Source organism: Phoca vitulina, unplaced genomic scaffold (assembly GCF_004348235.1).
Source record: "Phoca vitulina isolate PV1807 unplaced genomic scaffold, GSC_HSeal_1.0 scaffold67, whole genome shotgun sequence".
In the NCBI taxonomy this organism is placed as follows: Eukaryota; Metazoa; Chordata; class Mammalia; order Carnivora; family Phocidae; genus Phoca; species Phoca vitulina.
The window spans coordinates 1,636,834-1,664,457 of record NW_022589770.1 but is presented as its reverse complement, the minus strand read 5'-3'; the positions used below and the strand labels follow the sequence as shown (position 1 = coordinate 1,664,457).

The following is a 27,624-nucleotide window of genomic DNA, read 5'->3' as shown; positions in this document are numbered from 1 at the left end:
CAGGCGCCCAAGTTAAAATAGTTTTTTGGTTTTTTTTTTAAAGAGTTTATTTATTTATTTGACAGAGAGAGAGACAGCGAGAGCAGGAACACAAGCAGGGGGAGCAGGAGAGGGAAAAGCAGGCTTTCTGCCTAGCAGGGAGCCCGATGTGGGACTCGATCCCAGGATGCTGGGATCATGACCTGAGCCAAAGGCAGATGCTTAACGAGCCACCCAGGCGCCCCCAAGTTAAAATAGTTTTTAATGACATTAAATTGATGACTTAACTGTGATGAACAGGCTAAAGAGCCAGAAGTTTGAATCCTATACGTGGGTTAAGAAGTTATTTAAGGGCGCCTAGGTGGCTCAGTGGGTTAAGTGTCTGCCTTTGGCTCAGGTCATGATCTCAGGGTCCTGGGATGGAGCCCCACATCGGTCTCCCTGCTCCACAGGGAGCCTACTTCTCCCTCTGACCCTCCCCCCTCTCTTGTGCGCTCTTTCTCACTCTCTCTCTCTCTGAAATAAACAAATAAAATCTTAAAAAAAAAAAAGAAGTTGTTATTTAACATATTTAGTGTTTCAAAGGAGGGGTATTTATTGTGCTTAATTGTTCCTGGGAATACCTTTGCTTGTTGTAGTGCCTCTTCTCAGTTTGGTCCATCTTTCTCAGGGTAGATAATGAGAGAGGGCCTCCCATACTCATAAAGGACAGAGAGGCACTGATGTTACTGAATTCCAGGGGGGCTTTTGTGTGGCAATGGAAAGGCAGTGGAAGGAAAAGATTCATACCACTATGCTGTACTGCAGAAAAATACCAGTGCGTCTTTATTTTTTATTTATTTATTTTTTTTTAAGATTTTATTTATTTATTTGAGAGAGAGAGAATGAGAGAGAACACATGAGAGGGGGGAGGGTCAGAGGGAGAAGCAGACCCCCCGCCAAGCAGGGAGCCCGATGCGGGACTCGATCCAGGGACTCCAGGATCATGACCTGAGCCGAAGGCAGTTGCTTAACCAACTGAGCCACCCAGGCGCCCTACCAGTGCGTCTTTAATTTGGCCAGTTTTTATAGGCACCCGGAGCCACTTATTTGTGATTAAATATTTATAATGAATAACTCTTTTGTGTGTCACTCCCTTGAATTTGAGTTTACTCCTTTCAGTTGTGTTTTAGGCCTCCCAAGTACCCTTCAGACATGCATCTAAGTTTGTGATTTCAAAGGATAAAGAGATTGGCCTGTGTCTTTTGCCCTTTTTTAGTAGTTGCTATAATTCACTTCTCTAAAGTCAACTGTCTTAAGTGTATCTGTGGTATGACTATAGAAATTAATTTGCTCAGCTTCTTAAATCCATGTAGGAATACTCCTTATTCCAAAATTCTCTCCTTCTTTTAAAATTTACTGATACCAAATTCAGTTTGTTTGTTTGTTTTGGGGAGCAGGTAGTATTCAAGAGGTGGATGAAAAGGTTTTTGGAAAAATAATTGATATATATGTTCTGTATCCTATTTTCCCAACCTGTTGCTAGCCCGTTTAAAAAAGAAAAAGGAGGAGGGCAGAGTTTTCTTCATCAAAGGTTTATAATCTTCTCAGAATATTGACATGGACAAGATCTGGGGTCTGGTGTGTTTCCTTCCCTCTTTATTCATTCTGTGTCCATGTTATGTCTTGATGTGGGAAGATTTATTCTAATAAGAAAGGAAGAGGTAGTAATGGGGCTTTTGCCAATATATCAAAGGGTCAAATTTGTTTTAAAATTGAAAAAAATGTGCCACGAAATTCCTGGAAATACTCTGAGAACCAGTAAATTTGCTAAGATCTGTTTCTCAAATACTGGTAAAAGTTTGTAAAGCAGGCACAAATTTTGGAGTTGTAAAATAGGCTAATTTAATTCTCCTAAAAGTTGTGAAATAACTCTAAGTGCTTATTCTGTTTAATCGGTGTGATTATGATTATTATTTGGTACCAATTTGGAAGCTTAAAAAGAACCTTGAAATTAATTTGGAAGATAAAAAGAAGACTTTATTAAAGACAGCTTTTCCCTCAAATCTCCTAGGTCATTATGCCTTTTAAAAAACAAATGAGAATCCTAAATAGGAATGGGTAGACTTAAGTTCTGATAATGATTCAAAGAGGAGATAGCTTTTGGTCTTGGAATGGGAAAAAATTGCATAGTAGCAAGGAATAAAAGACTACTTGTGATGAGCACCGGGCGTTGTATGTAAGTGATGAATCACTAAATTCTATTCCTGAAACTAATATTACACTGTGTGTTAACTAACTGGAATTTAAATAAAAACTAAACAAACAAAAACCCTAAAAAAAAAAAAAAAAAAAAAAAAAAGACTACTTCCCCCTACAACTACTGGCATAATTTTGTTCCACTTGATCAAACAAGACTGAACTCAGTGAGAGATTTGGGATCATGTCTGTTATATTCCTACCACCTTATATGGTGACTGCTAGTAGACATTTGAGTATTTGTTGAAGGAATGAATATATCTCAGAAATTTGGAGCTATTCAGATTTTATCAGCCTTCTTGGAATTTGCCAAGTCTAAGGACTCCATTCTAGATTCTTTTACTTTGGGGAATTATTTTACTTCGGAGCAGTAAGGCTTCGGTTTTAGCAAATATATAATTCCTCCATGATTATGAATTTACTTTGTGCGGAGTAGATTCCTGGCAAATATTTGTTGAATTAGATATATGAAAGCCAGAAGGGAAGTGATTTTGTAAACTTTTTAGGTCAGTTATTTAACACAAAATATATTTCTTAAATTGAATGTAGAACTTTTCAACTGTAAGATGTATTTATAGATCTATATTTGATAAATGTGATCAAGTTTAGTGAATAGTACAGGTATCTGCAGCATATATTGCATGATTTGTAAATTGTGTATGTGTAGAGGGTGAAGGGCAGGTTATACATCACGGTGTTATCTCTGGGAGGCAGGATTGAATGGAGGTTTTTTGGTGGTTCTTTTTCCTGTATACTTTCTTTGTACCTTCTAAACTCTGAATCTTGGGGCGCCTGGGTGGCTCAGTTGTTTAAGTGACTGCCTTCGGCTCAGGTCATGATCCTGCAGTCCCAGGATCGAGTGCCGCGTCAGGCTCCGTGCTCAGCAGGGAGTCTGCTTCTCCCTCTGACCCTCCCCCCTCTCATGCTCGCTCGCTCTCTCTCATTCTCTCTCTCAAATAAAATCTTTTTAAAAAATAAACTCTGAATCTTTTACTCTGAGTATGTGTTCCTTTTCAAAAATCAGAAAGACATTTTTCTAGAAGTTATATCAGAAAACAGTTTCATTTCTAATATTGTACTTTTCCTTTAGGTAGTACAGCAAATGTGCCATTTGCTACTCAAGATCCAGTTGAAGATGCAGTCTTTGGTGAAGTTACTAATCTCAAGAAGAATGGTGATAGAGGAGATAAAAGACAAAAGCATTTTCCAGAGAGGAGTTGTAGTTTCAGTTCTGAAAGTCGAGCAGGAATGTTGCTCAAGAAGAGCAGCTTGGATTTGAATTCGAGTGAAGTGGCTATTATGATGGGAGCGGATGCCAAGATTCTCACAGCAGCACTGACCTGTCCTAAGACCTCTCAACTCCGAGCTGCAAGCACCCATAGCTTTGAGAGTGTTAGTTGTCATCTAGTTGATGCTAGGACTCGTGTGTCTGAGAGCACTTGGGATGCAGAGCACAGATCTTCTCCAGTGTTAGAGATGCTTGAGGAAAGCCAAGAGCTCCTGGAACCTGTGGTTGATGACAGTGTAGCTCAAACTCCTATGGAAAAGGATGCGTGTGACAGTCTACAAAGTGATGGTAACAGAGACCTGAAAGTAGGATCCAGAGATCTAATAAATAAGAGAAGTAGTTTATATGGTGTCGTTAAAGCTGTTGAGAGGGAGGATGTTGAAACTGGACTAGATCCTTTGTCTCTTTTAGCCACTGAATGTACAGGAGAAAAAACTGCAGATCCTGAAGATAAGGTGTCTTCTCCAGTTATTGCCCGTAATCTGGCTGATGAAATCGAAAGCTATATGAACCTAAAGAGCCCCCTGGGTAGCAAGTCTTCCAGTATGGAATTACACGGAGAGGGAAGCAGAGAGTCTGGCCCGACCAGTGCCTTTACTCACCCTTTGGAGAGGAGCTCAAGCCTACCTTTAGAGCATGGTCCAGCAGCACAGGAAGATCCCAAAAGTGAAAAGAGCTCCCCTGCAGAAGCCAGCTCTAAAACTTTCGCCGGGCGTTTCAAGCAGCAGACTCCCTCTCGTGGTCCTAAAGAACGCTCGACTTTATCGGCACTGGTGCGCTCTTCACCACATGGCTCATTGGGTTCTGTGGTGAATTCTTTGTCAGGGCTAAAGCTAGATCATATACTCTCAGGGCCCAAGATGGAGGTCCTGAAATCTGGTATGAAACAAGCGGCAACAGTAGCCAGTAAGATGTGGGTAGCCGTAGCGTCTGCCTACAGCTACTCGGATGATGAGGTAAGAGTGTTTTATGTGGTCTGATATGGGAATGTTTCTAGTATTTTTTTATATGTAAATTATTCTTTAGAGATTTCTGCTAACTTTGGTTTTTTATATCTTAAGACTTTATGCATATCCTGTTTCTTTCTTGAAATGACTTGAACATCAATGTATGGAAATTAATAATAAAGAAACAATGTCAGGACGATATAATTCCATAGATGAGTCTGAATAACACATTAAGTTTATTTCTTTGAAAGTACTAATGATGAGTACTTTAACAATAATGCCATATTATATTTGCATAGCATTTCACTTTATTTTATTTTACTTTATTTTTTATTTTTTTTTTTTAATTATTTTTTTTTTTTAAGATTTTATTTATTTGCGAGAGAGAGAATGAGAGACAGAGAGCATGAGAGGGAGGAGGGTCAGAGGGAGAAGCAGACTCCCTGCCGAGCAGGGAGCCCGATGTGGGACTCGATCCCGGGACTCCAGGATCATGACCTGAGCCGAAGGCAGTCGCTTAACCAACTGAGCCACCCAGGCGCCCCTTACTTTATTTTTTTTAAAGATTTTATTTATTTGACAGAGACACAGCGAGAGAGGGAACACAAGCAGGGGGAGTGGGAGAGGGAGAAGCAGGCTTCCCGCCTAGCAGGGAGCCCGATGTGGGGCTTGATCCCAGGACCCTGGGACCATGACCTGAGCCAAAGGCAGACGCTTAACGACTGAGCCACCCAGGCGCCCCGCATTTCACTTTTTTTAAAATAACTTTTATCTGTGTTATCTCTTTAATATATATGGAATCACTCTACAACTTAATCCATAGATTTCATACTGCATAACAACAGTTGCTAATTCTTCTAAAAATTATTGAAAAAAGAGGGGCGCCTGGGTGGCTCAGTCGTTAAGCGTCTGTCTTCGGCTCAGGTCATGATCCCAGGGTCCTGGGTTCGAGTCCCTCATCGAGCTCCTTGCTCAGCGGGGAGCCTGCTTCTCCAACTCTCCCACATCCCCTACTTGTGTTCCCTCTCTCTCTGTCTCTCCATCAAATAAATAAATAAAATCTTAAAAAAAAATTATTGAAAAGAGAATCGTTAGACCTTTCTATGAAATAGAAAGGGGGGAATTTTGCTTACTTGTTTTATAGAAGAAATTTAATTGAAATTTCACCTTTGTGTTCAAAGAATTATATAGTACTTAGGTACTTTAATGGAAAAGACAGACACCTATAAATGTTCACTATTATTATTGTAACACTATGCCATAGGTACTGTCATAAGCTGTATATCTATTTTGATACGTAATTTTCATAGCAACCCCATGCTTTGGTACTATTGTTACCGCCATTTTGTAGATTGAGGTACCTGAGATTCAGAGAGGTTAATTAATTACCGCAGGTCCACACAACTAATGAGTTGCAGAACTAGAATTTGAACTCTGGGAGACTAGCTCTGAAGTCCATGCTTTTAAACCACTATAGTAGCAGAGAAGGAAGCAATATCTTAGAAGGGGCTCTGATAGGGGGCTGTTCAAAAAGAGCAAAGCAGGTGATATCTAAGTTAGGTTTTGATGGATAAATTTAAAATTTTGAGTTAGTCAAAGTGATAAGGTGGTGCAAGGTATATCTGAGAGAATAATGTGAAAAAGCATGGAGGCTTAAAACATCATGCATTTTATAAGAAAATAGAATCCATTTCAGATTGCTAAAGTTCTAAATAGGAAGTTAGAGACATAGGAAATGAAATCAGACAAATAAGATATATATGCTATTTGAAAAAAAACCTTATAAGCAAACTAATAATTAAAAGTACAATATTGAGGGGGGCGCCTGAGTGGCTCAGTTGGTTAAGTGTCCAACTCTTGATTTCGACTCCGGTCATGATTTCAGGGTTGTGAGATCGAGCCCTGCATGGGGCTCTGCGCTGAGTGTGGAACCTGCTTGGGATTCTCTCTCTCTCTCCTTTTCCTTCTGCTTCTCCCCTTCCCTCCCTCTCTTTCTCTCTCTCCCCCCATCTCTAAAAAAAAAAAGTACAATATTGAGTTCTATAAGAGTTGCATTTTGTTGCATTTAAAAGAGCTTACAAGGTCAGTGAAGGAAAGACAAAATAAGCTAGCTTCAAAAGTGTCTTAACCTAGCATTATGTTAAAGTAAACTAACCGAGTGAGCCATTTTATTTTTGAAATTTTATCTAACAGTGTTAGTAAGAATAATAAAAAAACACGTTTCTGCAGAGTACTTTGGACTTGGAATATGTGACTATAAATTTCAGGTGGTCACATATCTTAATCTTGTTTTTCTTTTCATTGCTGTAGCCCTGGTACTTGTGCCCAACAAAGCAAATAGGTTATACCTAATAAATATTTTCAAATGAAGGAATGAATATAAAGTCTATAAAAAATGTTCATAACTTTTATCCAGAATTTAATCCAAGGAAATAATTAGGGATATGTATAAAAATAACTCAAAGGAATTCATCAGTGTAACACACAAAATTGAAAGCATTCTGTATGTTTAAGCAATAGAGATTTACTAAATGCATTGCAGTACATCAGTAAACTGGACTGGGTTGCAGGGGTTTAAATAATGTAGATTTAATGACATGAAAATATATTACATGAGGATAGGTTAAAAAACAATATCCTGTTTTATAAAAGTGTATATATATGTATTTTAAAATGACTAGAAGGATATACATTTAAGATTTTGATTGTATTTTGTGGGTGTTGGTCATGTAAGTGCTTTTATTTCCTGTTCTGCATATCTGTTAAATTTTTCTATCACTTAACATGGTTTTATAACAAGACACAAGTCTTCTTTATTTTTTTTTAAAGATTTTATTTATTTATTTGACAGAGACACAGCGAGAGAGGGAGCACAAGCAGGGGGAGTAGGAGAGGGAGAAGCAGGCTTCCCGCTGAGAAGGGAGCCCGATGTGGGGCTCGATCCCAGGACCCTGGGATCATGACCTGAGCCGAAGGCAGACGCTTAACTGACTCAGCCACCCAGGCACCCCAACATGAGTCTTCTTTCAAGTAGAAATCAAAAAGGAAACTGCTTATTGAAATGTTTTCTTTTTTTTTTTTTTAAAGATTTTATTTATTTTTTTTGACAGACAGAGACAGCGAGAGCAGGAATGCAAGCAGGGGGGAGTGGGAGAGGGAGAAGCAGGCTTCCTGCCGAGCAGGGAACCCGACGTGGTGCTCGATCCCAGGACCCTGGGATCATGACCTGAGCCGAAGGCAGACGCTTAACGACTGAGCCACCCAGGCGCCCCTGAAATGTTTTCTATCTAAACTAAAGCATCAGCAGTCACTGAGTTCAGAACTATAGTGTTTGGAACTTTATTCTTATTTTATGTCTCTAATATTGATGATGGTGGTTCTGAAAATCATATTACCAGCTGAAATTCTCACGGCAACTTTGTTCTAAAGGCCTCCTCTTACCCATATTTTTCAGATGATATAATTAAAAGTTAGAGTAGTTAAGTAATTTCCGCAAGGTCACATACCTACTGTGTGCTGGGGAGCCAAGACCACAGTCTGCCTGTCTGACTTTATAGCCCCTGCTGTCCTCGTGCTGGGGCGCCTGATTGCATGGGAGACACTGAGCTTCCTGGAGTTCCTTCATTTTATGATACTGATTACTGAGAGACACCCCAACATTCACCAGGGGTGAAAAAAAACTTAAAGTATTGTAGGTCATTGCTTGAATATCTTAAGAGTGTGGAAATGAAATTCCAAATAATATGGAGAACAGTTCAAGAACGGTTTTGAAAACTATGGGGATGATAATTTATTTCAGGATTCTAGAGAAGTTTAATTCTGAAAAGGGCAGCATGACTATATTCTCATTGGAGAAGATATTATTTATGTATGTGGGGTTTTATTCTTTTCAATTAAAGGAGGAAACTAACAGAGATTACAGCTTCCCAGCTGGCCTCGAAGACCATATTTTGGGGGAGAATGTGTCACCTAACATGAATATTTCCGGGTTGGTTCCCAGTGAACTCACCCAGAGCAACACAAGCCTTGGCAGTAGCAGCAGCAGCGGGGATGTGGGAAAACTGCAGTACTCAACAGGTATGGGAGGGACTCGTTCGTATGCACACACCTTTCCCTCCCCTACCTCATGCACAGTAAGCCCCATCTGTTGAGATGAGCGGATAGATTTTTAATAGAGCCACACCATACTATCCACTTATTTTATATGATCTTTAAGTATTACAGTCACCTTAGTTGTATTTGTAGACTCTATCATTGGTTTTCAAACTTTAGTGTGTGTCCAAATCACATGGAGAATTTATTTAAAAATATAGGCAAATGTCCAGACTCTAGGCTAAGACTTTTGAGACTGAATTTGTGGGATTGGGACCTTAGGAATATATATTTTTAACCAGCTCTCTGGATAAATCAAATGTATACCAGAGTTTGAGAATACCTGGGCTGTGTCCCTGAAATTTCTTAGTGCTGTGTTATTTTAAAGAAATTTTAATTCTATTTATTTTTTCCAACATTCTGTTACGAAAAATTTCTAATGTCCTGAATAGTTGGAAGAATCATATAATGAACGATCATATATTCTCCACTTAGATTTAACTATTGTTAACTTTAGATATGTACTACAGAGATTTTTATACTGAACTGTTTGAAAATAAATTGCAGACTTCATGATACTCCCCCTAAATACTTTAGTATGCATTTCCAAAGAATAAGGACATTCTCATGTAATGTGTTATATTTACTTCTCTTTAGGTGAACCTCCATTTCCAAGAAGCATAAAAGGGCAGGACTGTGAAAAATCAGACCATGGCTCTTCTCAAAACACCAGCATGTCTAGCATCTATCAGAATTGTGCAATGGAGGTAAAAGTTCTATATTCTGTACATGATAAAATGGTTGTAAACATGTTTATTTCAGAATGGCACTTAACAGAATTCTTTGATACCCTTGTAGAAAGAACAGTAAATCATCTTGTTGAATTTGCTTCATGCTTTACGTAAGTAAGGCAATAAACTGGTAGTTTTATCTGTAAAGTGATTGAACTGTTAATTCTAAATTTGATCAACAAAATAAAATTATGTGTCTCAAGAGGATGGCCTATTAAGATTACTTTTCACTGTGGAGGTTCTCAGTGTCTGCACTTTTTTACTCTTAGGTTTTGATGTCAAGTTGTTCACAGTGCAGAGCTTGTGGAGCTTTAGTTTATGATGAAGAAATTATGGCTGGATGGACGGCAGATGATTCAAATTTGAATACAACCTGTCCATTCTGTAAAAGCAACTTCTTGCCTCTTCTCAATATAGAATTTAAAGACTTGAGAGGCTCTGCAAGGTTAGTATTGTAAAAGCTCCCTTAAGAGGTGAGTGCCCTCCCAGAAGGCATGACTCCTGGGGGAAGAGTGAAATAGTCATTGCACACTCCAGCTGTCCCTTTCCTCTCTCTCCTTCACTCTCAGTATTGGAGTAGAAAATACTGGTACTATAGGAGACTACTTTTCCAGTTTATTTAACACACAATTATCAGTAGTAGTAATCCTTGGAGCTAAACTTTATAGAGCATTCAGAACTTTAATGTTTATCATTATTTTAAGCTTACTTTCTCAGTGACTTTTTTTTTTTTTTAAAGATTTTATTTATTCATTTGAGACACAGATACAGAGAGATAGAGAGAGAGAGAGAGCACAAGCAGGGAGAGAGGCAGAGGGAAAGGGAGAAGCAGGCTTCCCGCTGAGCCAGGAGCCCGATGTGGGACTCGATCCCAGTACCCTGGGATCATGACCGGAGCCGAAGGCAGAGGCTTAACCATCTGAGCCACCCAGGCGCCCCTCTAAATGACTTTATATCTTCTAGAAGAAAAAATAAAGGTGCGAGGGATGGGGGTTTTTTTTGACTCTTCTTCTAACTTGTTGCCCCTTTACGGTAGTGCTCTGTACGGTGAAATGACCAAATTCTAGGCAATAGAAAAGAGACTAGGTGATCTATAATTAGTCATTAAGTAATTGAGAGTTTGGTAACTGCTTAAGTAATTATACTTAATATTCTATTTGTTTTATGGAGCAGACAACTTCATATTATTGTCTACCTTTAGCTGCTTTTAAAAAATCTCTGATCATACAGGTGTTTCTTCTTAGCTTAGTTTTTCCTTTTAGCTTCAGGTATGGAGCTGAGTGAAATTATATTCTAATTCCTGATGTACTATCGTCATTGCTTTGTGCAAGGATCCTCTTTTATTAGCTCTACCCTCAACCACCCCCTACCATTCCCACTCTCATTCCTTTATCCAACAAAGACATTGACTCTACCATGTGTGATATCTTTGAATATATACCCTCATAAAATACATTGTTTTGTACGATTATTCATTTTTTTTTAAAGATTTTATTTATTTATTTGAGGTAGAGTGAGAGCGCGCAAGCAGGGGCAGAGGAAGAGGGAGAAGCAGGCTTCCCGCTGAGAAGGGAGCCCGATGCGGGGCTTGATCCCAGGACCCTGGGATCATGACCTGAGCCGAAGGCAGACGCTAACCGACTGAGCCACCCAGACTCCCCTGATTATTCATTTTTAACTTACATAATTAGAATACTGATACTCTCTATTTTTATTACTGTTTAAAAGCTGAGTTGCTGTATGTACATCTAGTTTATTCCTTTTCTCCTGTAGGAAGTTAATACCTCATTTTACTTATCCATTATCCTACTGTTGCTTCAGTTGCTTCCAGTTCCCTGTTACTATAAATATCACTGCAGTGATGCAGTGCACTGTAAAATATATCTCCTTCTGAACTTGTGAAATAGTTTCTCTCAGAATAATAGTCTTAGGAGCGAGGTCATTGAGTCCTTTTCATGCATGATTTCAATAAACAATTGAAGATTGCTTCCCAGATGGCAGTACTCCCACTACTAGTGCCTAAGAATTCTCATTTCTGTGTATCTGTACCAGCATTTGGTATTAATCAAGTTTCTGTTTTTTGTATTCTAATGAGTATAAAGTGGTGTCTTGTTTTTGTTTGAATTTCTCTCAATATTAGTGAGTTTATCTCTTCATGTACTTGTTAATTATTCCAACATTTTCTATGAATTGCCTGTTTATATTTTTACCTTGTCCATTTTTATATTTTTCTTTTCTTTTCTTTTTTTTTTTAGATTTATTTATTTGAGAGAGAGAATGAGACAGAGAGAGAGAACATGAGAGGGGGGAGGATCAGAGGGAGAAGCAGACTCCCTGCTGAGCAGGGAGTCCGATGCGGGACTCGATCCCGAGACTCCAGGATCATGACCTGAGCTGAAGGCAGTCGCTTAACCAACTGAGCCACCCAGGCGCCCCCATTTTTATATTTTTCTTGTTGACGTCTGTCTTGAATATTCTTGATATTAATTCCTTGAAGTTACTCATTTTGATGTCATTATCCATTGATTTTCCACCTTATGATTTGTGGCTTTTGGTCTTGTTTTAAAAGTTGTTTCCCATCTGTAGGACATGAAGAGTTTCTCCTGAGGTTTCTTTTGTTAGCTTTATATTTTACCTCTGGTATTTAGGTCTTTAATCCATCTGGAGTACACTTTTGTGTTTGTGTATGATGGTAGGAATACAGCTTTATTTTCCTCCATGTAAGGAGCCTGTTTTTTCTTCATTGATAGGTAGCATCTCCTTTATCATATATCAAGTTCCCATGCGCACCTCACCCTGCTTCTGTGTTCCCTGTTTTTTTTTTTGGTCAATAATCTATTTTTATTACTGTTTGTGTTACATCTGGTTGATAGGGTAAGCTCCCCGTCATGGAATTTTATTTATTTATTTATTTATTTAATTTATTTATTTTTATTTATTTATTTATTTATTTATTTTGCTTAGAGCAACTTTAGCCCCCCTACCCCCAAATTCAGCTGGAGTTTTCATTGAGATTGCAGCATTAGATGTATAGATTAATCTGGGGAAAATGGACATTTTCAGTATTATTCTCTTACCAACATGGTATATATCTCCATTTTTTTAGATTATCTTTTATGTCCTTTTAATAAAGCTTTAAATTATTCTCCATAGTCTTATCCTTTTGTGTTAATTGTGTTTTTGTAAGTTATTATGTTAAGTACCTTATTTTATATTTTCTAAGTAGGTATAAAGGAGCATTGTTGATTTTCCTCCCCAATATGTCATTATGGAAAATTTCAAACTTGCAGCTAAGTTTAAAGATTTTTCTTACAGTGACACCCAAATATCCATCTCTCCAGTTACTATTTTATTGTACTTGCTTTATCAACTGTCTATCCCTTCATCCACCAGTCCTATATTTTTATTTATTTAAAAGAAGATGTAGACATTAATATGCTTCTCCCCCAAAGACTTCAGCATACATATTAACTAAAGTTCAGTATTTGTTTACAGTGTTTTTCTTTTTCAATAAAGACGTATATAAGAAAATCTGCAAATTTAAAATGTATCATTTGAAAATTGAATGCACACATTGATGCAGATCTAACCCTTATTAAGATTCAGAACATTACTATTACCTCAGAGAGTTCTCTCAATGTCCCTTGCAAGGCCCAACCCTCACTCCACCCCCACCCAGAAAGAGAAGGACAGAGAAGATGAAAACAGAATAATGAATAAAGGGGAAGAGGAAATGACTAGAGACAAAATGGATATTTATGGGGGAGAGGATACTATACACAATTATAAGTTTATACATGCTAAAATGCCATTGCTGCTCTATTGTTCTCTTTATTATGTTCAGTTAGCCAGCATATAGTACATCATCAGTTTTTGATGTAGTATTCAACGATTCATTCGTTGCCTATAACACCCAGTGCTCATCACATCACGTGCCCTCCTTAATACCCATCACCTGGTTACCCCATCCCCCCACCCCCCTCCCTTCTGTAACTGTCAGTTTGTTTCCCGGAGTCCATAGTCTCTCATGGTTTGTCTTCCTCTCTTTTTTAACTCAGAAAATTAATAAAATATTTTGCTTTCCATCTTCCTTCATAGCTTTCTTTAAAGGATCTTATATTGAACTATAATGACTTTGAGACCTTTTTCATTTGAAAAGTTTACGACAAGAGAGAAAGAATGATAGAAGGGTGTGTGTGTGTGTGTGTTTGAAAGAGGCAGTAGTTCTATGGATTGTATAATTCATCAATGACTGTTTTATCATAAAGTGATTCTAAATATGACATTTAGAGGGTTCTAGGTTTTTAAAGACTTTTTTTTTTATTGCTCCATATTTAGCTTTTTCCTGAAACCAAGTACCTCTGGTGACAGTTTACAAAGTGGCAGCATTCCATTGGCAAGTGAACCTTCAGAGCACAAACCTGTATCTAGTTCAGCAGAACCTGACTTGATCAATTTTATGGATTTCCCAAAGCAAAACCAGACCATAACTGAAGAAACCACCTCCGCAACTGAATCAAGGTACCATAGGGTACAGAGAAGTCTGCATTATAAATTGGGTACCCTTATTAAAATTCCATCTTTAAAGATAACCTGATGCATGTAGGCATAAGTTCTGGCATTTTAAAAATTCAATCTTAACTTTTTTCTATGATATATTGTTTAAGTATCTAATGAGAGAATGTGATAACCATTTTTGAAATTATGTTTAATGTTTTACAGTGTTCTTTTACAAAATGAACTTCTCAAGCGTATGAAGTATTTTTCCCTTTTAGGTTAGTCATTGCCAGTTTCCAGAGACATATTCTCTTTACTGTGAAATATACTGCTTCCTCTTAAATACTGATTGAATCAAATATTGAGAACCTGTTGTATGCTGAGCATTATGCTAAGCACTAAAAATAAAAAAGATCTGGTCTCTGTCCTTAGGTGCATCGTGGCCTGGTAGAGGTTAACTACTTACCAAATAGTTGCATAATTCTAGGTGATTTTGTTTAATAAAGATGAAATAATGTTTGAATAAAGCAACTGAATGGGCACTTCGTCTTTTAAAAAGACTATCTATTATCTACCCTTTGTCTTCTTCCCGCCCTTCACCGGAGTCATCCACTCCATCCTGTTCTTCTGACTCCCTTAACAAAATGAAGGAAATGTCAATCTTATAAGGTGGTACTGATTATTCTCCAGTACATTCAGTAGACTCAAAATTCGTTGTAGAAAACACTCTAGCTGGACAGGTTTAGATTGTGTTACAGCACAAACACAACATTTCTTCATTTTTTTTTAAAGTGATGAAATAAAGAGAGCCAGTGGAGAAGTCCAAACTATGAAAATTTCACCTGCACCTAATAGTTTATCAAAGCGAAATGTATCTTTGACTCGAAGTCACAGTGTTGGAGGTCCCTTGCAAAATATTGACTTTTCCCAGCGACCGTTTCATGGCATTTCAACAGTCAGTCTCCCAAACAGTCTGCAGGAAGTTGTGGTATGTAACAAGATTATAATTATCTGTGTATTCATGTAAGTATTTATTAGAGCAGCACATAATCCACAAGTGATAAAAATTTTTCATAAGCAGACTAAGAATTTTTTAAAATTTCAAGTATGTACAAAACTAACCAGAAGAGTATAATGAGTTCCTTTGACCTGCCATCTGGCTTCAGTAATTTTCACCTTAGGGCCATTCTTCTTTCATGTATACCATTATTCACTTCTTTCCTAGATTCTTCTGAAGCAAACTTCAAACATCATATATTCCATTTGTAAATATTTCAGTATACTACGTAGTTCCTAAGAGATAAGGACTCTTAAAAATACAGTGCCATTATACGACTAAAAAAATATCAAATTATTCAATCTTTGTTCAAATTTCTAATGGTTTAAAAAATGTCAAGTAATTTCTAATAGTTTAAAAAATGTCAAGTTTGTGTGTGCTTTGTAGTTTGAAGAATGATCAGATAATATCTATGCATTGCAATTGGTTTATCTGTTTAGTCTTTTTTTCTTTTTAAAGATTTATTTATTTATTTGACAGAGAGAGACAGAGCTAAAGAAGGGAACACAAGCAGGGGGAGTGGGAGAGGGAGAAGCAGGCTTCCCGCCAAGCAGGGAGCCCAGTGTGGGGCTCTATCCCAAGACTCTGGGATCATGACCTGAGTCGAAGGCAGTCGCTTAATGACTGAGCCATCCAGGCGCCCTTGTTTTTTTAGTCTTTTTAAATCTGTAGGCCCTTTCTTTAACCTTGCAACTTATTTGTTGATTACAATCATATAAATTGGTAATTGTATCTAGAAGCTTGATCAGATTCAGGTTTTTGTTTTGTGGTTTTATTTTTGTAAGACAATAGCAGTGGTGGGATGTCCCTCAATAGAAGACATGAACTTTCTTTGTGATGCTAGTAGCTATTAATGCCTCAATAATGCCCAGATCAGGTTATTCATTTCCAGCTATAAAGGGTGATAGTCTAATTGTCTTTATTATATGCGGTACATCTATAAAGAGAAACTTGCCTCATATTTTCTGTTTGCTTTTCCAAAGACACAGTTTATTTTGGAAAGGTAGGGTAACTGATTTTTTCCTTTTATTTACCAATTTTCAAAATAACAATTTGGGTTCCTAGCATTCTCCCAGGTGATCAATTAATTTGGAGGAATAGGGTATCATGAACTCATTGATTTAAACATTTGTGTTTACATCCATTGCTATTGTTATCCTTATTAATACATTATCCCATCTTTGATCAGCTAGAAGCCTCTACAAATTGGTGCCTTAGTCCCTTTGACACAATTCTAGTAGCCTTTTTATAAATTTTTTTAAAGCTTTCTTGCTTTCTTATATGATAATATGTTTCATGCTCATGTGATATATTTCTTTCTCTAGACCTAGAATCAGTCATTTCTCTAAGAAACACTGTTCTTTTTAGAGGAAATGGTATTTGGAGACCTCAGCCTGGGCAGTAGGGGTACTCAATGAGTTGGTCATAAGCGTTTTAGTCTGATTATAATATGCACAACTTAAATTGGATTTTTTTTTTAACGATTTTATTTATTTGACAGAGACACAGTGACAGAGGGAACACAAGCAGGGGGAGTGGGAGAGGGAGAAGCAGGCTTCCCGCCTAGCAGGGAGCCCGGAGCCCGATGTGGGGCTGGATCCCAGGACCCTGGGACCACGACCAGAGCTGAAGGCAGACGCTTAATGACTGAGCCACCCAGGCGCCCCTAAATTGGATTCTTTTGTACAACTGCTCTTTAACTACTGTAGTTTTTGTTGTAATCAAATGTAAAAACAAGCTTTTTACAAGTAGATATAATTGTAAAAGGAGTCATCAAGTACTAACACAAAGATTGCTCCATCTGTTTAGAGTTTTAGAAAGAAGATAAAGTCTACTTTTTGGGGGGAATCATTATAAAACATCTGAAATGTAGTGTTTCTTATAAAAATAGAGAAACTCTCAATGTTTAAAATAGAGTCTGTTATATGGATTAATTTTCTTTTGTAATCCTTTAACTTAAGGGCATTTATGATTAAGTATTTTTTCTTTTTTTAGGTTTTCATTAGGGTATACTGCATGTAGCACTGGTTCTGAAATCACTGATTTTGAAAGGATAGATAAAGCATAATCTCACTGAGAAGTACTCTTAAACGTACAGAATAGATAATACTCGTTTCTTCCTGTATTTTTATTTTTTAAAGGATCCTTTAGGAAAAAGACCCAATCCTCCCCCTGTTTCTGTGCCCTACTTGAGTCCTCTAGTGCTTCGTAAAGAACTTGAATCTTTGCTAGAAAATGAAGGTGATCAAGTGATTCACACATCCTCTTTCATCAATCAACATCCAATCATTTTCTGGAACCTCGTTTGGTATTTCAGACGTTTGGACCTTGCTAGTAACTTGCCGGGACTCATCCTCACATCCGAACATTGTAATGGAGGTGTACAGGTAGGGTACCGACTTGCATACTTATACTACACTGGGGTTGGTTGGAGTGAGGCTTAACTTCAAGTAACAGCGTCTACAACAACAATGCCTTAACAAGATGTATGTTACTTCTCTCACATTGGTCCTGGAATGGTAAAATGTTAGGCACGTGAGATCCTCCTGTCTTTTTGGCCAGCTGTGCATAACCTCTATTTCCAAGTTCTGTACCTGGTCCAGGATGGCTGCTCTATTTCCAACCATCACATCCACATTCCAGCCAGCAGTAAGGATAAAAATGGATGGAGAAGAGTACGTCTTCTTTCTCTAGGGATAGTTCCTAGAGTTGCACGTAACATTTATCTACGTATCTGTTTGGCCTGAATTCAGTTATATGGTTATATCTAGTTGTGAGGGTGGCTAGAAAAGGTAGTTTTTATTCTGAACTATCAAATCTCCAGCTGAAATTCTCAAAACTTTATTTTACAGGCCTCCTCTTGCCCATATTTTTCAGATGATATAATTAAAAGTTAGAGAAATAATTTCCGCAAGGTCCCATACCTACTGCGTGATGGGGAGCCCAGACCACGGTCTGCCTGTCTGACTTTATAGCCCCTGCTGTCCTCGTACTGGGGCGCCTAATTGCATGGGAGACACTGAGCTTCCTGGAGTTCCTTCATTTTATGATACTGATTACTGAGAGACACCCCAACATTGACCAGGGGTGAAACACAATCTTCGCTTAAAGTATTACAGTCTCTGACTCATTTAAGTAACAGTCTGCACAACAACATAGCAGAAGCTATTGTACTTTCTCTTACCTGAAATTTGTTGTAAAAGTGACTAATCTTTCATGTGGTCACTGTGCCAGCTACCAAGTTGTCTTTCCAGTCTGTGGAAGTAGGAATGAGAAACTTGCACTTCAGAAAATAGGAATATTTATCATCAGATACAAATAAAAATTAAAATTTTTGCTTAGAATTTTAGGTCCAGAGTTTTGAAAGCACTCCTTTGTTTTATATAATCAAACTTTCTAGATCCACTGGTAATTATTGTTATGTGTAGGGTGCTAATACTTTCTGTTGATCTCTTTTAGCTTCCCCTATCATCTCTGTCCCAGGATAGCAAACTTGTGTATATTCAGCTATTATGGGATAATATCAACCTTCATCAGGAACCAGGAGAACCTTTGTATGTCTCATGGAGGAATTTTAGTAAGTAAAACAATTAAAGACATAAAAGACTCAAACTGGAAACAACCCATAGATCTTTTCACAGGTGAATGAATAAACAAATTGTACAGTCCATACAGTAGAATACTATAGACTACTGGGGTAAAAAATTAAGGAAGTGAGAGAAACAAATTATTCTGCTTTAAGATTTTTCATGCATTTTTAGTATCTCTTCAAGAGTCTTTCCATTTTAGATCAAATTGATTTGCTCTTATACTGACCCATTTGACTGTCTCAGGGAGTTGAAGAGTATTTTGTGATTTTTTCTGTCAAATGCCAATTTTGGTTAGGTATTGGGAAAGTAAATTCTATATACTGGAAGAGTAATTTGGATGTGCTGTTGGTATAGGGTCATAATTTCAATTATATGGATACTAATCTCAAAGATTCTAGCTTCATTTTCAGTCTTATATTTAGAACATGTTTTTACAGGGCATTTAAAGAGGTATCATCCAGTATTCCAAAGTCCTTTGAGTCAATAAGACAGCACCACCCAGTAGATATGTGAGCATATGATATCAATAGGCAGCTGATGGAAGAAACATTACATGACATATTAGTTTGCTAGGGCTACCATAACAATACTACAGACTCGGTGGCTTAAACAACAGAAATTTGTTTCTCACAGTCTAGAGACTGGAAGTCAAAGATCAGGATGTCAACAGGTTTGGCTCCCATGGTCTCTCTCCTTGGCTTGCAGATGGCCTTTGCTCTGTGTACACCTGCATCTCTCTGGTGTCCTTTTCTCATAAGGACATGAGTTATACTGGACTAGGGCCCCACCCTTATGACCTCATTTAACGTTAGTTACCTCTTTAAAGACCCTATCTTCAAATGTAGTCACAGAGGGGGTTAGTTAGAGCTTCAACATACTAATTTGGGGGGAGCATGATTCAGTTCATAACAAACATGAAAAAATGCTCAATCTCATTATTTAGTGAAATATCCATTTCTTTTGTTCAAAAGGGAAAGTAAAACTTTATTACATCCAATCTTTTTGAGGATATGGAGGAAAAGAACACTCTGATACACTGTTAGAAGTGAAAATGATACAATTCTAGAGAAGAATGTGGCCTATATTATCCCTATTTAATATGTGGATACCCTTTAACTCAGCGATCAGAGTAAGACAGTTCTGTTCTATAGAAGTAGAGTATGGAAAGTTGTCTGCACAGTGATGCTTACTGTATGATTATTTGTTGTGATAATGAAACGAAGTATGTAAATACCTAACAGGAGAGCTGTGATAAATCCGTATCATGAAATGTGGCCTGAGTCATTTGCATATGGATGGCTGAAAAGGATGTCATGTATCAAGTGGAAAAGGGGCAGGTTTCGGAACAGTATAGATCTTTTCAATTAAAAACAAAAAAACAACAACCAAAAATATATATCTGTGTTTTTAATATATGCATATAAAAAGGTCTAAAACCACTATTACCAGTGGCTCCTCAGATGCAAAAGGGAACAGTTCACTTTTACTGTTCTGTACTTTTAAAAAAAAATCTATTACTATTTTGCTATTAGGATTTTTTTTTTCCAGTTTTAAGTAAATATTTTTTCCTTTGAAAATGCTAGTCACAAAATTATGGTTAAATACATTACAAGCTGTTTTTGTTCTTTTGGTGGTTGTTTCAGTTCTGATTTTTTTTTTTTTTTTTAAAGATTTTATTTATTTATTTGAGACAGAGAGAATGAGAGAGAGAGAGCACATGAGAGGGGGGAGGGTCAGAGGGAGAAGCAGGCTCCCCGCCGAGCAGGGAGCCCGATGCGGGACTCGATCCCGGGACTCCAGGATCATGACCTGAGCCGAAGGCAGTCGCTTAACCAACTGAGCCACCCAGGCGCCCCTGATTTTTTTTTTTTTAAACAGAAGTAGAGTAACCTTGAAATTTATGCTAGAAAATAATAGAATTGGGGGCACCTGTATGGCTCAGTCAGTTGAGCATCCGACTCTTGATCTCAGCTTAGGTTTTGATCTCGGGGTCATGAGTTCAGGCCCCATGTTGGGCTCCACGCTGGGTATGGAGCCTACTTAAAAAAATAATAATAATAGAATTAGAGTTGCTATTTCTTTAGTTATTTTCCTACCTCTCTTGAAATGCACAAGTGTTTCAAAATATTCTGTAATTTGTGACGGGAATAAAAGAGCTCTCAAGAATGGCCTTGTTTCTCAAGAATGAATCGATTTTGGCTGCTTTAAATGAAGAACTGGCATGTAAATGACATCAAAAGACGTAAGAATTAAGTGGGTGAGAACTTCTGGAATGATAGTGACTTCCAGTGATTTCTGGAAGAGGAGCTTCAGAGATCTACTTCCCAGCAAAACAACCATAATTGTTTAAAAAAAAAAAATTATTAAAAAAAAGGGAGATGGGAAGATAGCAGAGTAGGAGGGTCTTGAGTTCATTTTGTCCCACAGCCAAACCAAGGCAACAGCTACATGTATCGTACTAACTCTGAAAATGACCGGAAGACTGGCAAACCGCGTCTTCCCAAGCTAGTTGTAGAGGAAAGGCCGTGTCAGCAGTTGGGGACCACTCCCAGCACAACTAACCACAAATGGGAGGGGCGTCACAAACATGGAGGAAGGAGGGAATCAGACCCCACCCCTGGCCCTGAGGACTTGGACTGAGAAGACAACAAGCCCCTATAACATCTGGCTTTGAAAATCAGCAGTGCTGAAGTCCAGGAGAACCCGAGGATGACAGGAAACTGAGTCTCCACCTTTAAAGAACCAGCATGCTCAGTAACTCGCCAGGAACACAGCAAAGCAGCAGCTCGAAAAGTGCCTAGGGTATACGTGAAAAGGGATTTATTGACTAATTTTAAGACATGTACCAAAGGGGCAGGGATCTGCATATTTCTCTGGGAACAAAAGTGCTGGCAGGCACTGTTTTTCTTGCCCTTCCCCAGCCTAGATAGCTAGACACTTGGGGAGCCAGGATTGACAGTCTCTGTGTACCTTACCAGCGGTGCATGCCCCTCCCTGACATTCCCCCCCTCCAAAGTAGCTCCTGCCCTGCCACACCCGAAGGCAGCCCTGGCTGGGAAAGGTGTCCTTCCGAAGTGACTCCTGCCCTGAGGGGCAGGGGTGTAAACCACCACACACACCAGCATGTCTGCAGTTCCTGCATTCAGGCCTCTTAACTGGCTGCACAGGAAGCAAGCCTTACCCGTCAGTGTGCCTGCAGCAGTAGTACAGGCTAATGGCAGCCAGCTGGGCTGAGGGCCAGCCCCACCCACCAGCCGGCTCATGGTGGCTGCAGCTGACCTCTTAAACCCTGCCCGGTGCACCTACAGCGGGTTATTGCAGCTAGCTGGGCTGAGGGCCAGCCCCACCCACCAGCATGCCCGAGGCAGTCACAGCTCAGCCACAAGAGGACACATGCAGCCCACAAAGGGAAAGCTCTTGGAGTACCTGGTTCTGGTGACTGGGGGGATTGTGCTGTAGGGCACCACAGGACCTCTTCCGCACAAGGCCACTACTTTCAGGACCGGGAGAGACAGCTGACCTACCTAATATAGAGAAACACAGAGTTAGACAAAATGAAGAGACAGAGGAATATATCCCAAATGAAAGATTTTTCCTAATCTGAGGAAGGACATAGACACCTGGGTCCAGCAAGCACAGAAAGCCCCTAAGAAGATGAGCCCAAGCAGGCCACACCAAGACACACAATTAAAATGGCAAAATTAAAGCTAGAGGATTTTAAAACAAGAGAAAATAAAACTGTTACATACAAGGGAAACCCCATAAGGCAGCTGATTTCTCAACAGAAACTTCACATGCCAAAAGGGAGGAGCATGATCAAGTGGTTAAATGAAAAAACCTACAACAAAAAATACTCTACCGGGCAAGGTTATCATTCAGAATTGAAGGAGAGAGAAGGAGTTTGTCAAAAAGAAAAGTTAAAAGGAATCCATAACTATTAAACAAGCCTTAAAAGAAATGTTAAGTGGAATTTTTTAAGTGGAAAGAGAAGGCCATAAATAGAAGAAAATTATGACAGGATTGTATCTACAAAAATCAGTCAAGGAATACACAAAAAGTAAAATAGGACATTATGGAGGGGGAGTAAACATTTAGTGCTTTAAAAATGTGTCCAAACTTAAGTGACCATTAGCTTAATATAGAATGCTATATACATAGAGTGTTATATATGAATTCCATGGTAACCACAAATCACAAACCTATAATAGATAAAAAAAAATAATAAAGAGAAAGGAATCTAAGCATAACACTAAAGAAAGCCCTCAAACTACAAGGAAGAGAGCAAGAGAAGAAAGGAAAAGAGAACCACAAAAACAACCAGAAAACAAGTAACAAAATGGCAATAAGTATATACCTATCAATAATAACTTTAAATGTAAATGGATTAAATGCTCTAGTCAAAAGAGGGGGACAGAATGGATTATGCTGCCAACAAGAGACTCACATTAGACCTAAAGATATACAGAGAATGAAAGTGAAGGGATGGAAAAAGATACTCCACGCAAATGGAAGCAAACAAAAGCAACTAGGGTAGCAATACTTTTATCAGACAAAAAATAGACTATAAACAAAGAGTATAGCAAGAGACAAGGGCCTTACATAATGATAACAGGATCAATCCAAGAATAAGATATAACAGTTTTGAATGTCTAAGCACCCAACATAGGAGCACCTAAATATATAAAGAAACTGAATAGATATATGCAGAATATTTCATCTCAAAACACACATTCTTTTCAAGTGCAAATGGAACATTGTCCAGGATAAATGTTGGGCTGCAAAACAAATCGTAATAAATTTAAGAAGACTGAAATTCTATCATGCATCTTTCCTGACCACAACAGTGTGAAACTGGAAATCAATTACAAGGAAAATACTGGAAGAAACAGGTGGAGGCTAACCAACATGCTCTTACACAAGCAATGGGTCGATGAAGGAAATTAAAAAAAAAAAAAAAAAAAAAAAGAATACATGGAGGTAAATGAAAATGGAAACACAACAGTCCAAAACCTTCGGGGTGCAGCAAAAGCAGTTTTAAGAGGGAAGTTTACAGCGCCACAGGCCTATGTCAAAAGACCACAAAAATCTCAAACTACTAACATCTAAAGGAACTAGAAAAAGAACAAAGCTCAAAGTTAAAAGGAAGGAAATAATAAAGGTAGAAAAGATCAATGAAACCAAGAGCTGGTTTCTTGAAAAGGTAAACAAAATTGATAAACCTTTAGCCAGACTCATTAAGAAAAAAAGAAGTCTCAAATAAGATCAGAAATGAAAGAGGAGAAATAACAACTAACACCACAGAAATACAGAGGATTTTAATAATACTGTGAAAAATTATATCCAGCAAATTGTACCTAGAAGAAATGGGTAAATTCCTAGAAACATAGTCTTCCAAAACTGAATGAGAAAGAAATAGAAAATCTGAGCAGACTGATTACTAGTAATGCAATTGAATCAGTAATCAAAAAACTCCCAACAAGCAAAAATCCAGGACCAGATGGCTTCACATGTGAATTCTGTCAAACATTTAAGAGTTAATACCTGGTCTTTTTAAGCTATTCCAAAAAATACAGGAGGAAGGAAAACTTCCAAATTCATTCCACAAGGCCAGCATTACCCTGATACCAAAACCAGATAAAGACACTACCAAAAAGAAAACTACTGGCCAATATCCCTGATGAACATAAATGCAGAAATCCTTAATAAAATATTAGCAAACCAAATTCAACAATATATTAAAAGGATCATTTACCATAAGTAAGATTTATTCCAGGGATCCAACAATGGTTCTATATTCCCAAATGAATTAATGTGATTAATAAGAGGAAGGATAAAAACCATGTGATGATCATCTCATTAGGTGCTGAAAAAAGCATTTGACAAAGTAGAACATCCAGTCATGATAAAAAAAATCTCAACAAAGTAGGTTTAGAGGGAACATACCCCAACATAATAAAAACCATATATGAAAAACCCACAGCTAACATTATACTCAGTGGTGAAAACTGAAAACTTTTCCTCTAAGGTCAGAACAAGACAAGGATGTCTACCCTTATGACTTTTATTCACCATAGTACTGGAAATCGTAGCCACAGCAGTCAGACAAGAAATAGAAGATTCCAAATTTGAAAGGAGCAAGTAAAACTTTTACTATTTGAAGATGACATAGCATATATAGAAAACCTGCAAGACTTCACCAAAAAACTATTATAATTCAGTAAATTTATGTAAGTAATAGCCAGAAATTGATAGCATTTCTATACACTAAAAACAATGTAGCAGGAAGAGAAATTAAGAAAACATTTCTATTCACAATTGTACCAAAAAGGATAAAATACCAAGGAATACATTTAACAAAGTAGGTAAAAGACCCATACTCTGAAAACTGGGACAGTGATGAAAGAAATTGAAGATAAACAAATGGAAAGATATAACATGTTCGTGGATTGGAAGAATTAGTATCATTAAAATGTTCACACTACCCAAAGCAATATACAGATTCAATGCAATCCAAATACCAATAGCATTTTTCACAGAATTAGAACAAGTTATCATAAATTTGTATGGAGCTAAAAAAGATCCCAAATAGACAAAATAATTTTGAGAAAGAGGAACAAAGCTGGAAGTTCACAATCCCAGATTTCAAGATACACTACACAATCAAAATAGTATGATACTGGCACTAAAATAGTTATATAGATCAATGAAACAGAATACAGAGCCCAGAAATAAATCCACGCTTATATGGCCAGTTACTCTATGACAAAAGAGGCAAGAGATACATAATGGAGAAAAAGTCTTTTCAACAAATAGTGCTGGGAAAATTGGATAGCTACAGGCAAGAGCATGAAACCGGGCCACTTTCTTAGACCCTAGACGAAAATAAACTCAAAATGATTTAAAGACCTAAATGTGATACCTAAAATCTAAAACTCCAAAAGGAAACTTAGGCAGTAATCTCTTGGACTTCAGCATAAGCAACATATTTATGGGTATGTCTCCTCAGGCTGGGGAAACCAAAGCAAAAATGAACTGTTGGGACTACATCAAAATAAAAAGAGGTTGCACAGCAAAGGAAACCATCAACAAAATGAAAAGGCAGTCTGCTGAATGGGAGAATAAATTTGCAAATGATACATTTGGTAAGGTGTTATTACCCAAAATATATAGAGAACTGACATAACAACAACAAATAAACAATCCAATTAAAAAATTGGCAGATCACCTGAAAAGACATTTTGCTAAAGAAGACATTCAGATGGCCAAGAGACACACAAAAAGGTGCTCAAAATCACTAATCATCAGGGAAATTAGAATCAGAACCACAATGAACCTCACACCAGTCAGAATGGCTAATATCAAAAAGAGTAGAAAGAACAGGTGTTGGTGAGGATGTAGAGAAATGGGAACCCTTGTGCACTGTTGGTGGGACTGTAAATTGGTGCAGCCACTGTGGAAAACGGTATGGAGTTTCTCAAAAAATTAAATCTAGAACTACCATATGATCCAGTAACTCTACTACTGGGTATCTGCCCAAAGAAAACAAAAACACTAATTCAAAAGATATATGCACCCCTGTGTTTGCTGCAGCATTATTAATAGTAGCCAAGATATGGAAGTAACCTAAGTGTCCATCAACAGATATGAATTGATAAAGAAGATAGAGGTGTGTGGAATATTACATAATGGAATATTACTCCGCCATTAAAAATAAGATCTTGCCATTTGCAGTATCATGGATGGACGTTGAGGGCATTATGCTAAGTGAAATAAGTTAGAGAAAGACAAACACTATATGGTTTCACTTACATGTGGAATCCAAAAAAAAAAAAAAACCAGAAACAGAGGCCTAAATCAGAGAACAAACTGGTAGTTGCCAGAGGGGAGGGTTGTGAGGAATGAACACAATAGGTGGAGGGGATTAAGAGAGAGAAACTTCCAGTTATATAATAAAATCACAGAGATGAGAACTACGGCAAAGATAACATAGTAATGTTTTATGGTGACACATGGTGACTATACACTTACTGTGGTGAGCTACAGAATTGCCAAATTACTGTGTTACACACCTGAAACTAATATAACATTGTATGTCAACTGTACTTCAACAGTTTTTTTTTTTTTTTTGAGAGCATGAGTAGGGTTAGGGAGGGACAGAGGGAGAGAGAGAAGGAATCCTAAGGGGGAGCCTCCACGCCAATTGCCCAATTGCAGAGCCCAATGCGGCGTTCAGTCTCATGACCCTGAGATCATGACCTGAGCCAAAATCAAGAGCTATAAGCTCAACTGACTGAGCCAGGCAGGCTCCCCTCAACAATAAAAAAAAATTTTTTAAGGTTTTATTTATTTATTTGACACGTAGAGAGAGAGAAAGAGAGAGCACAAGCAGGGGGAGGGGCAGGGAGAGGGAGAAGCAGACTCCCTGCTGAGCAAGGAGCCCGATGCAGGACTCGATCCCAGGACCCTGGGATCATGACCTGAGCCGAAGGCAGACGCTTAACCGACTGAGCCACCCAGGTGCCCCAACAATAAAAATTTTTAGAAAGTAATGTCTAAGGGTATAGAAAAAATAAAACATTTGTTCAAGAAAATATACTAAATTTCAGTAAAAACAGGAAATTTCTGTGGCGTTTGAGCTACCATATTCTGTTCTCTCCCACCCCCAGCTCCCAGCCAAGGGCTACAGCATCTCTCCGGGAAAGACAGGCTGCCAGTAGTTCTCAGTCTCCCAGCTTTGTATAGCCGAGGCTAAATTCCAGGAGAGCTGGAGGCTCACTTCCTCTGCTCTGCACCCATTCATTTCTACCCCGGCTTCAGCAAGCCAAGAATACTGGGGCCTCAGTTCTCAGTGCATCTTGCTCATAGGGCAGAGGTTTTATGCCAGGAGAGGCAAGCTGACAAAACCAGAGTCAACTGTCCCTGCCCAGTCCCCTGTTCACAAAGCAGGAGTGTCATTCCAAGAGAAGGGCCACTGTGCCCAAACCCAGCTACAGAGCAGTGGCTCAGAAATTTTGCCCAAGGGAAGAAGCAGGCCATCAGAACATTGAGCTCTAAAACCCTCCCCAAAGGCAATGACTTTATTTGGAACAGAGCGTGGAGAAATTCAAGCATGAGAGCACTCTTGGAAATAGTGGGAGATTTGTTG

The 27,624-nt window shown here is 38.2% G+C and overlaps 1 protein-coding gene across 4 annotated transcripts in view; it reads left to right on the top strand.

Moving 5' to 3' along the window:
- DENND4C (DENN domain containing 4C) overlaps positions 1 to 27,624 on the top strand; it is a 137,280-nt gene that overhangs the window by 99,516 nt on the left and 10,140 nt on the right. For all 4 annotated transcript variants that reach the window (XM_032392472.1, XM_032392470.1, XM_032392471.1 and 1 more), the window contains 8 exons: positions 3,308 to 4,461; positions 8,352 to 8,529; positions 9,202 to 9,311; positions 9,605 to 9,780; positions 13,674 to 13,856; positions 14,625 to 14,820; positions 17,031 to 17,276; positions 18,349 to 18,466. In XM_032392472.1, the coding sequence (XP_032248363.1) occupies positions 3,308 to 4,461; positions 8,352 to 8,529; positions 9,202 to 9,311; positions 9,605 to 9,780; positions 13,674 to 13,856; positions 14,625 to 14,820; positions 17,031 to 17,276; positions 18,349 to 18,466 (2,361 nt within the window). The remainder of the gene's footprint in view (positions 1 to 3,307; positions 4,462 to 8,351; positions 8,530 to 9,201; positions 9,312 to 9,604; positions 9,781 to 13,673; positions 13,857 to 14,624; positions 14,821 to 17,030; positions 17,277 to 18,348; positions 18,467 to 27,624) is intronic.